Genomic DNA, 12,301 nt, shown 5'->3' with positions numbered 1-12,301 from the left:
GAGGGTTGCTTCCACCTGTGTGTGGGAGAAAACTCCTGACCACTCACACCAAGAGACAGAGGATTGGAAGCTGCATCACCGCCACGGTCTCTCCCGCTGCCCCCCACCCCTCAGGGCTCCCCAGTGCCCCGGAAATGAAGGACTGGCGTCAGGGCTGAACCCTGCCTGCTCCGGCATCTGGGGAGCTCTTCTCTCGGGCCAGATTAGATCTCTCTCCTTTCCCCGGGGAGCCACAGAACGGAGCGCCCCTCAGGCTGCAATCAATAGCTGAATAAAGACCCTTCACGGCTTCCCGAGTGGAATGTGCACAGGAAACAAATTTAGGAAATCCTGCTTTCTGTTACAGGAAATGAAAACTACCCCAACCGGTAGAAATTACTCCGGCAGCTCCGGAGTAAAATGCATCCTGGCTCCGATATGAATTTCATAAGCTGACCTTGCCCTGACCAGCGATGTTTTATTGATATCAGGTTTCAAAGTGCGGATTCCAGACACAGCCACGCCGCTGCGGAGTCCCGCGGGGACGTGGGCACAGCGCAGCTCCCCGCAACCTTCGCCGCAACGAGACTTCGCCTCTCCGGCACACGGTGTGTCTGCACACGGATCTGTCCTGTGCGGAACACGGCTCTGAAATCATCTAGAGGGCTGGTCTGTAAAACACTAGCGCTGGTTGTACCTTTTGTTAGTAGGATTATGGTTTACCTTTTTTTCTTTCTTATCTGTGTTTTCACATCTTTCACAATAAACACACAATAACTGCAATACGAACTAATATCGTTGTGGGGCGGAAGGTATCAATAGGTAATACTGACCTCGGTGAAGATACCAAAAGGCCAAAGAGAACGCCTCCTTTTTTCTTTTTCTCAATCACTATTCAGAATCTTAGAAAAGCAAGACAAACCTGAGTCCCGGTGTGATTAATTAACAGAAGAGATAAAGGACCATTCACTTCAAGAAAAAAGGAGCTAAGTCCCGGCTGGTGTGGCTCAGAGGTAGGGCGTCGACCCATGCACCAAGAGGTCACCGGTTCGATTCCCGGTCAGGGCACATGCCCAGGGTGTGGGCCGGGTCCCCAGTGGGGGGCACGCAGGAGGTGGCCAATCGATGTTCTCGCTCACCAATGTTTCCATCTCTCTCTCTCCCTCTCTCTTCCTCTCTCTCTCTGAGGATCAATAAATAAAAATTTAAAAAAAGGAGCTAAGAAACACAGAACATTCCATGAAAGACTGACCCTTGTGGCCAACCCTTACACAGCCCTCAAACCAATATCTCAAAGGTCAGTGGGAGCTGAGGGGCGTGGGACAGGCATTCAAGGCCCCCATGTACGCATCTCAATAGCCAGTCGATCGACTGGTGTATCAGGAGCGTGGAGGTGGAGGCAGGCTGATCCGATCCCCAACGTCTGCAACTTAATCAAATTCCACCAGGTGCCCCTACCCTGCTGGTTCCCAGTCATAGCCACCGAGAATCTGGTCCTTTCTCGCGTCTACATTCAGTGGTACCGTCCTCCCATTCCCAAACGGAAAACCGAGCTCCAAGCGGCTAAACCTGAAGTTTTGGTTCCTGGGGCCCAAGTCCCAGCAGGTCAGCAGGATCAGCCCCCGTCCTCTCTCTGCCTCTTCTCCTTCTGCACACAATTCTCGGAATTTGGCCAAGGGTGTCCCACATGTTGTACCCCTAAAAAGCCTGGTTCAAACGTCAATGTCAGGGGGGAAGTGGGTGCCATCGCTTGATCTGTTCTGCAAACACCAAGCAGCCTGGAAGGAGGAGTCTCCTGGGGGACACATTCCATGGCCCCCCAAAAAAGGAGAAAGAAGTGACAAAAGAAAGACACATCTATGAGTCCTTTCATGCCTGAGCTTTGGAAAGCTACCATTAGCCAGTGGCCCACTGATATACTCAGATTAGTCCAGACCTTTAAAACACTGTTTACCAGAAAAGCCTCCTTACAATGGACAAGAACAGACGTCACCGGGCATCCCTTCACCCTGGTGGGAGAATAAAATGGGGTAAGTAATGTTTCGGAGAAGCACTCTGCTCATTTATTATCATGGGCCTGAACAAGACTCCTTCAAGAGGACTGTCGACGACTCTTCAAAGATAAAAGAGGGAGAGAGGGAGGGAGGGAGGGAGGGAGGGAGGGAGGGAGGGAGGGAGGGGAGGGAGGGAGGGAGGGAGGGAGGGAGGGAGGGAGGGAGGGAGGGGAGGGGAGGGAAAATGTTAACCTCTGAGGAATCTGAGCGAAGGCTGGGTACATGGGAATTCTTTGTACTAATTTTACAACTTTTCTGTAAGTCTGAAATTATTTCGAAATAAAAAAGTTGGCTTTAAAAAAAAAAAAATCCAGGGGACTTTAGGCTAAATCTACGTCTCTATCTCAGAATTTTTTCCCCCTGAAAAACGGCAACCACAGCGCCTCTTGGGTGCCGGGACGATTAAAGGACGTAACACGGGAACACACCTCAAACCTGCCGAGAACCAAGTGCTCCCGGAAGACCGCCTGTGGTGATGCTTTACAGGTGGGACTGCGTTTGACCCATTTTCTCCTCTACGGTCTTCGGTCTTCGGAAATGTCCGCATTTTCTACGCTAAGTAAAAATCGCTTTCATAATCAGAACAAAGTCTTTAAGACAAAAAACCGAAAGGACCAAAGACCAAAATGTTAAGATTGGAGAAGCACCGGCCTGTGTCTGAATTACACTCGGGTCGGGGGCACAGAGTGTGGGGCTGTTTTCAGGCTGGGCGAGGTCCCTGCAGACGGTGTTCCGATCATGTGACACCCTAACAGGGAAAGACGCTGGGTCCTGTATAGGAAACAGGAAAGGGGTGATGTTCTTGAACATGGAATCAAATGAATTCTTTTGGTTTCGTCAGGAGACTATGCTGAGATATGAAGAGCAACTTACTGGACTTCAAAAATTAGAAACTATGTGTTTCAAAGGACACCGTCCAGAAAAACATAGCCGTCAGAATGGCAGAAAATATTTGCAAATCAGACATCTGATAAGAGACTTACATAGGATGCGTAAGGAATTCCTCCAACTCAACAACAAGAAGACACAACACAATGAATAGTGGGCAAAGGAGGCAGACGACAAAGACACGCAAATAGCCAGGAAGCAGGCGGAAAGGTGCCCAACATCATTAGCCATCAGGGGAACGCAAAGCAAAGCCACCATGAGGCTCCACCTCACGCCCACTGGGACGGCCAGACTCGACAGGGACAAGTGCTGGCCAAGATGTGGGGAGGCCGGAACCCGCCTACCCTGCTGCTGGGGATGCAAGATGCTGCAGCCACTTTAGAAAACGGCACGTCCTCCAAAGGTTCGGCATACGGTTACCACACGGCCCGGAATTCCATTCCCAGCCATACACCGAGACGTGAAACGTACGTCCGCTCAAAAACCTGCACACCAATGTTCATCGCAGCATTACCCATAACAGCAAACAAACAGCATACAGTCCAAATGTCCATCAACCAATGAAGGGACCAACAAAAACGTAACGTTATTCATACAGCGGAATCTTATTCAGCCGTAAAAAGTCATGAAGTCCTGGCACCTGCTACAACGCGAATGGGTCTCGAAACGTGTGCTAAGTGGAAGAAGCCAGACACAAACGGTCGCGTAATGTAAGTTTCTGGTTTGTACGAAATGTCCAGAAAAGGCAATTCTGCACAGATCGAGGAGTGGCTGCCCGGGGCTGGAGGTAGGGGAGTCTAGAGGGAAAATGGGCACAGAGTACTTCCCTTGGGGGTGATGAAAATGTCCCAAAATGGATTGTGGTCATGGTTGCAACACTCTGTGAATATACCAAAAAAACTCTTGCCCTGGCCAGTTTGGCTCAGTGGTTGCTGGACCGTCGGCCAGCAGACCAGAGAGCCCCGGGTTTGGTTCCCGCTAGGAGCATGTACCAAAAAACAATAACAACAAAAAACCTCTGACCTAGACATGTTAAATGGGTGACTCTATGGGGTGTGAATTTTATCTTAATAAAGCTGGTTTTGTGAAGGGGATGCGGTTTCCGTGGGACCTCGTGTCCCTGAGGGACTGGCCACCTGAATTACAAACCAGACCTCGTGAACTTTCCCAATTCAGGCCAGACCTCAAGTCCACGACTACTCCTAGGAGAGACCAACTCCTGCAGGTGTCTGCAGAGGTACCGGCCTGGCTGCCCTGCATCCCCCGGCTCCGGTCTGCCCGACGGGTGAATCCTTGGGGAGCACGCCTGGGGCACGTGGGAGACAGGCAGGGCGTCTCGGCGCCTTGCCACGCTGGCTCGGGGTTTACCTCGTCCGGGCTGGACGCCTGGTACACGCGGCACGAGTCCTCGTACTGCTTCTCGGCCTCGGCCTGGTCGGTCACGCCGTTGGACTCGTACACGGGGGTCACGTTGTGGCAGAGCGCGATGGCCTTCACGGCTTCGTGCACGCGGCTGCTCATGGTCCGCCGCACCTTGGTGGTGACCGTGGGGCCCTTCTGCGCAGGCGGGTCCTGGGATTGCTACAAGGAGAAACGAACAAGGTGACCAGAGGCGAAGGAACAGCCACGCAGAGTTCTGCTCTCCTTACTACGGGTCACAGGTGACTCTCAGGCGTATCTACAGTGACACCGCAGTAAATGGTACGTGATTTTCATACTCCGCAAAGAACAACAAAAACGTGCAAAATAAATAGAAAAAAGATTACAATTTAGTGAATGTGGGTGATTCCCCCTGCTAACACGTGTGACTGTCTTCCTTTGGGTGGTATCGGGGGGCTTCCAACAAAGGGAGGGTCCCACCACGCTGCAAGTGACCCTGGTGTTCTAGGCCAGGGCGTCTCATCCCGGGCATTGCTGACCTTGGGGGCAAACTTTCTCTGTGGTGGGACGATCCTGTGCCTTGTAGGATGCTCAGCCGCATCTCTGGCCTCACCTCCTAGATTCTAGACGTACCTCTCTCCCCTAATTGTTCCAACAGATGTTGCCAAATGTCCCAGGGAGACCAAACCCATCCTGGTTTAGAACCACTGTTTTAAAGGTACGCTCTTTGGCCCTGGCCGGTTTGGCTCAGGGGTTAGAGCATTGATGTACAGACCAAAGAGTCTCAGGTTCAATTCCCAGTCAAGGGCACATCACCTCAGTTGCAGGTTTGATCCCAGGCCTTGGTCTGGGGTCATGTGGAAGGCAAGTAATGCATCTCTCTCACATTGATATTTCTCTCTCCCCTCCCCCTCCCACTCTATCTGAAAAAATCAATGAAAAAATATCCTCAAGTGAGGATTTTAAAAAATTTAATTTAAAAACAATAGCCCTGGCCGGTTTGGCTCAGCGGTTAGAGCATCGGCCTGCGGTCCGGAGAGACCCGGGTTCGGTTCCCACTAAGGGCATGTATCTCGGTTGCAGTTTGTCCCCGGCCCTGGCTGGTCGTGCGGGTGGAAGCCACTCGATGTGTCCCTTCACGTCGATGTTTCTCTCTCTCTTTCTCTCTCTTCCTCTCTCTCCCTCCCACTCTATCTGTGCAAAAAATGGAAAAAAAAGGTCCTCGGGTGAGGATTAAAAAAACAAACAAACAAACAAAAAACAATAAAGGTACACTCTTTGGTTTCAAATAAAACATGACAACTTTGACTTGTGCTCTACGGGGGGTAACGACCATCAGTAACAAGTGACCCGGGGCAGGGGCAGGGCCAGTAACAACGGAAGGAAAACCCGCCCAGGCGAGCGTACTGCAAAAGTGGTACCTCGCACTGCACTTAAGGTAGATTTCCAAGAGTAATTTTTTTTAAATACAATCATTTTTTTAAAGGGAAGAGTTTTATATGTGCTCAAATGTTGTTTCCTAGGCGGACTTCAGATCCTTCACCTACGTAGGCAGCTGTCTGGTTGCCACCAGCCTTCACCGCCCCTTATTCGTACCTTCGGACACACGGCCGCCCCTCCCGAACGGGTTAAGTCTTGGGGAAGATGGTTTCAAGCACCACGCAAAGAGCACTGAAGGTTAGCACATCTGAGCTTCACTCCTGGACGGGTTGTGAAAAGCTGTGCCTCGAGCAAACCACATCTGCTCTCGGGGCTCAGCCCCGGCACATGAGAGGGATGAGCTGGGGTGGGGGGTTCAACCCCTGCTCCACACCCGCGTAGCGGAATCCCCAGACACCCGTTCTATCTGTTATACATAGGGCGCCATGAAGGCCTTCCTTTGAAAAGGGGTTACTATGGCCTTGAAATATAATAAAAAATTAACGTCACTGGAAAATGATCAACAATTTATAGCTCAGTGTTCCACAAAAGTCAGATGCCCTCCCATGACCCACGGGGCCCTACTGATCAGCCCCTGCCCATCTCTGCAGCCTCCCTTCAGAACACCCTCCTCCTTATCCACTCTGCTCCAGCCACGCTGACCTTTTCTGTCCTTTGAACACTGCCATGCTGCTTCCTGCCACAGGGCCTTTGCACTTGCTGTGCCCTCTGCCTCAAGCACCATTTCCCAGATCTCTGCAGGGCTGGCTCACTCCATCTCATCAAGGAGGTCTAAATTCCAATGTCACCTCCTCCAAGAGGGCTCCTCTGAGCCCCCTAATTCATATCACCCCACTTGCCCTCCCCACTGGAAGTCATGTTGCCTGTAGGTTATTGTCTTCACTATCTACACTGGCTATTGACCTGATGATTCTCCTGTTAGACCAGGAGAACAGGGAGCTTGTCTGCTGCATTCCTAGTATCTGAAGCAGGAGATATTTGCTGAACAAATGAGCAATTTACTGTACCTAAGGTGAGGGTGGAGGTCCTGACTTCACATGATTTTTTTTTTCCATCTCCAAGAAGAAATAAATATCGAATGGACCAACATCAGCTCCAGATTTTAAATCACAGCGTGGACAAAGGACCTGCAGTAGTGCTCCTGCCCCACAGCTGTGTCCCGGGAGCCAGAGACGCTGACGGACGTACTGGATGCTACACTCCATTAAAAACATATTTTACCCGACAGGAGAAGCAAAGCCGACCTCTGAGAATGGATCGCGTTTTATGCCCGTGAACACACGGTTGCCCAAAATAGAGAACAGATGGGTTCCGAGAAACAAGAAAACGACTTTCGTTTAATTTTTTAATACTATTTTTAGCAGTGGCGATAGACTCCTCTGGTAATTAGACAATTACTAAATTATTCTTGTCATGCAGGCACACATACCGCTCTGGCTTCCTGCTCCGTTAACCTCTGGTGTCAAGAGGACACGGGTTTCACTTCCAGGCCAAAGGGCACTGCATGGTAACAATAATTAGAGTAATGAATCAGAACTACAGTTTAAATGGATCATGATTTGCCAAGTGCTTTTGATTATCAAGACTTGAACTGCGACGTTATGACGAGGATCGAAGACATACAGGAAGGTTCTCTCTGGGACGGGCTAAGCCCAGAACCTTCTGTCCTAAGTTCTGTGATGTATGTTCTAGGCACGGACGCGCGTCTTCATCTTCGCCTGCATTCCTCAGCACCTGGACCAAATTACGATTTAACGCGAGGGGCAATAACAAGACCTTTGACAAAGTAATTGCTCTGACTGGCAGGTTTCAATGACACGGGGCTTGAAGGAAAGTCCGAGTTAAGGGACCCTTCCCAAAACTTTGGATTCTATGAGCAATCTGATTTCACCTCTCCAGAAGGCAAAGAGTCCCCCTGACATTTCAGAGGTGGGATAACCCAGACAGCCCGGACTTCTGCAAGGACCTCGCTTTCGGATCAGGCAACCATTTGGCAACAAATCAAAAGGCGAGGGTGCCCGGCCCGGGCCAACAGGAGACTGGTCAACATCTCCATGTTCGTTTATTTCTCTCCTCAATGAACACACATCCCCTTTCCTGCCAGGGTGCTTCAGGGAGCGGGGGGTCATCGCCACTGATTCTGAAATCCCCTTTTAATTTTCCAGTAAAAGGCTCACTCGCACACCCAGTGGTAATCCACGGGCCTCACGAGGGCCCTGGTCACTGCCAGGGCTCTGTCAGCACTGGTTGGACCCCGTCTTCAGACATCCCCACATTCCGCATATGGAAGAGTTTCACATTGTACAGTGTTTATCTCTAGCCTCCTCCCCATAGGCCCTTTAACCTACACACATTTCTTCTGACTTAAAAAATACCAGGGGAAAATCAAAACAGATGTGGCATCCACAGGGGCAGGTTGCGAGTCTTTCTGCCCTGGGGGAAACCCCGGTGCTCTTACAGAGGAAGGAGGCCAGCTCAGCTCCCACGAGGGCAGGGCTTAGAAGAGGAGTCAAGACTCCACGTACAGAGGCCTGACTTGGACCCTGGGGTGGGGTATCTCGCACCATCGACTGAGTCATCCTACGGCACCCCAGTCAACCAATGAGACACGGGGAGCAATGAAAACAGGCCCGTTTCTCATCTATGATCCACGGCAGGGGCTGTCCCACAGAGAACTCCGGTTCGTATCACGGGAAACATTAATACGAAAATTAAACCCTGAGTCGCCACGCATCTCAATTTTCTTTCTAAATGCAACTAAAACTTCACCACCACTTCATGGACGTTCGTGATACTAATGGACAGCATGGACGGATTGCAATCGCCATAAACACACTGTCGGGGAGAAGGGATTCCTGTTTCGATGGTCCCACTTCACTCCCCAAGGAAAACCTGAAGCTGATCACGCATCAACCGCAAGGGGGCACCCTCACAAAGACAGGCTCGGACCTGCTGCTCCCAAATGCATCCAGTAAGTTACAGGCTGATGAACTGGATGAATAAATACGTTCACTGTTTGTTTGTTTGTTTGTTTTCCTTTATTGATTTTAGAGAGAGATAGAAACATCGATGAGAGAGGACATCGATTGGCCGCCTCCTGCAAGCCAACCACTGGGGATCAGGCCGAAAACCTGGGCATGTGTCCTGACCGGGAATCGAACCAGCGACCTCTTGGTGCATGGGCCAATGCTCAACCACCGGGCCACACCAACCGGGCTACGTTCACTGCTGATCTTGGAGCAGACAGAGGCAACACATTTCAATTCCTTGACATTGAACCCCAGAGAACACGGGCTCTGAACTTGGGTGATTTTTATTTTGCCCACAAGGACTCTGTTAAAATCCTGGAATGCACAGCAAGGCCTTTGCAACAAAGAACTACCCAGCCCAGGGTGCCATGGGCCGAGGCTGGAAACGACGACAAAAAGCCATCAACACTGCAACACCAGGGCCAGGAGTGCGGGAGGCCTGATGGCACAGGCCGGATCCTGTCGATTTACAATTCCAGTACGGCCCTGGCCGGTGTGGCTCAGCGGTTAGAGCGTCGGCCCGTGGACCAGAGTCCCGGGTTCGGTTCCCGCTAAGGGCATGTACCTCAGTTGCAGTTTGCCCCCGGCCCGTTGGGGTCGTGTGGGTGGCAACCAGTCGATGTGTCTCTCTCACATCGATGTTTCTCTCTCTCTCTTCGTTCCTCTCTCCCTCCCTCTCTAACTGAAGATAAATGCAAAAAATAAAGAAATAAAATTCCGGTACTGTGTCTATCATGGATTTTTGCAAGAACTCTGGGTTTTTAAAATGTTGTGTTATACTATAATTGATCTTCATTACTGTGTTTGAGGCGGGGCATCCCATTAAATTTTGCTTCCAAGGTGCACACCCCACACTTCTTACCCTAGTTAGTCCTGGCCCTGTTATAAACCATTAAAAATGATCAGAATCGCCCTGGCCAGTTTTCTCAGTGGTTAGAGCATCGGTCCGTGGACCAGAGCTTCATGGATTTGATTCCAGTTAAAGGCACGTACCTCAGTTGCAGTTTGGTCCCCGGCCCTGGTTGGGGTCGTGCAGGAGGCAACCAATCAATGTGTCTTTCTCACATTGATGTTTCTCTCTCTCTCTCTCACACCAATACTTTTCTCTCTCCCCTTACTACTCTATCTGAAGTTAAAATAAAAAAATATTCTTGGGTAAGAATTAAAAATATATATATAACAGAATTATTGACATGAGTGAAAAAAGGAAGTTGGATAGTGTTATTCTAACAGTGGCTCTTAACCAAAAATGCTTCCCAAAATAACCAATAAATATTTTAAGAAATAGAGATGCTTGGGTCCCCCACACCCAAGGAATGCAAGAGGGTACAAGCATATATAACCTTTTTCAACTTTACACAAAATTCTGAAGTTCAACTCTGGTTTAAAAGAATTACAAAAGCCCAGGCAGTGTGGCTCAGTGGGTTGAGCATCGTCCATGGACTGAAAGATCCTGGTTCCATTCCTGGTCAGGGCACGTGCCCGGGTTTGGGGCTCGATCCCCAGTGGGGGGCGTGCAGGAGGCAGCTGATCGATGTTCCTCTCTCACATCGATGTTCCTCTCCCTCCCTCCCTTCTCTAAAAAAAAAATCAATAAAAACATATATTTTTGGCCCTGGCCGGTTTGGCTCAGCGGTTAGAGCGTCGGCCTGCGGTCCAGAGAGACCCGGGTTCGGTTCCTGCTAAGGTTATGTACCTCGGTTGCAGTTTGTCCCCAGCCCTGGTTGGTCATGTGGGTGGCAGCCACTCGATGTGTCCCTTTCACATCAACGTTTCTCTCTCTCTCTCTTCCTCTCTCTCCCTCCCACTCTATCTGAACAAAAAATGGAAAAATGTCCTCGGGTAAGAATAAAAAAATATATATATTTTTAAAAATTACAAAAATATGTCTCCTTCTTGTAAAAAAGGACACACACACACACATACACAAAGCACATATCACTCCAGACACACAAAGGCAGAGAAATAACTTGATTTTTTTTTTTTTTTTATCCTCACGCGAGGACATTTTTCCATTTTTGTTCAGATAGAGTGGGAGGGAGAGAGAGGAAGAAAGAGAGAGAAACATCGACGTGAAAAGGACACACTAAGTGGCTGCCTCCCGCACAACCCTGACCAGGGCCGGGATGAACCGCAACCGAGATACGTGCCCTTGACCGGAATTGAACCTGTGACTCTTTGGTCTGTGGGCCGGCACTCTAAGCACTGAGCCAAACCGGCCAGGGCTCCTGCAGGAACATTTTAAAACCATCTGCCTTCTTTACATGGTTACTTCAGTTAAATAACATCCCTCAAAGCAATCACCTGGACACGCATACCCACATCAGTCTACATTTCAACATTCTGAAAAAACAAGCATAGAGCCCTGGCCGGTTTGGCTCAGCAGTTAGAGCATCGGCCCACGGACCAGAGAGACTTGGGTTCGGTTCCCGCTAGGGGCACGTACCTCGGTTGCAGTTTATTTCTGGCCCCCAAAAAATGTCCTCAGGTGAGGATAAAAAAATACAATAAAACCAAGCATAGAATTCCGACTCCTTCCGCTGGACACCTCCAGGACCGCACCTGACAGATGCTAGTCTGGTCTAAGGAGTAAGGGTCCCTGGGTCAATCTCAATACTATTAGTAAGATTTAAACTTTGCTTTAATTTTGAAGATGAAAATGGACGCTCTAATCCTTCCTTCCTGCACCCCAAGAGATCATCTTGCAAATTCTGTTTGTCCCCAGATTTAGACACTGATGTTCTGACAAACAAGGGCAGACCTCAGGTTCGTGGTAGATGTTCTCAGACTGCTGTCCTTTGGAAGCAGCTGGCTTACCTGTTGACCTGGGTGGAGGGACTCTGACCATCCCACATGATCTGCCCAGGAGTTCCAAATACCGTACGTGACAAAACACTGTCCTACAAGCCTAGGGACAAACTCTCAAGGTCAGGTGATAATGGGACGGGCTCGAAAGAACCTTTCTGGGTGGTGGGTGTGTTCTAAGACTGAATTGTGCTGATGGTTCCATAACTCAGTCATTTACTAAAATAAACCACTGAACCGTACACGTAACAGAGCTGTGTTTCATGGTGTGTAAATTATACCTCGATACAGCTGTGGGAGAAAACCCCGGGGAAGCCTTCATCCTCTCATCCCGAATGTATTCACGTGTTTACTGCAGGATTTGTGCACGCCCTGAGAGAGGGTGCACACGCGCATTGGGGGCGGGGGGACTCTAATTCTGGGCTCACGCCAACCTCGAGATGACCTGACTCTGTAACACAGAGCCAGGATCTGGGCAAATGCACTTATGAGCTTCCACTAAGGAAGAGTTGGGAGTTCAAGGTCATGGTCAGAAATGTCGTTTTCTGACTTTTAGCACTTCACAAAGAGTGTTATCTGTGCTGAACCAAAAATGGACCATAAAAGCTGAACTACACAAACAGCCTGAGAAGGAATGGCTTCTGTAAACACCATGAGCTCTTAAAAATACCACCAAATGGGCTAGGGTGTGTCTCCCGCCGGGGGGTGGGGTACACGACGATTATG

General features: G+C 49.8%; 1 protein-coding gene across 3 annotated transcripts in view; it reads right to left on the bottom strand.

Moving 5' to 3' along the window:
• The window catches only part of ATP9A (ATPase phospholipid transporting 9A (putative)), a 119,669-nt gene that overhangs the window by 39,672 nt on the left and 67,696 nt on the right, over nucleotides 1–12,301 (bottom strand). For all 3 annotated transcript variants that reach the window (XM_036244555.1, XM_036244556.1, XM_036244557.1), the window contains exon 14: nucleotides 4,290–4,502. In XM_036244555.1, coding sequence (XP_036100448.1) covers nucleotides 4,290–4,502 — 213 coding nt within the window. The remainder of the gene's footprint in view (nucleotides 1–4,289; nucleotides 4,503–12,301) is intronic.

The sequence above is a fragment of the Molossus molossus genome, unplaced genomic scaffold, assembly GCF_014108415.1.
Source record: "Molossus molossus isolate mMolMol1 unplaced genomic scaffold, mMolMol1.p scaffold_m16_p_6, whole genome shotgun sequence".
Lineage (NCBI taxonomy): Eukaryota > Metazoa > Chordata > Mammalia > Chiroptera > Molossidae > Molossus > Molossus molossus.
This window is presented reverse-complemented; position numbering and strand designations above follow the sequence as displayed.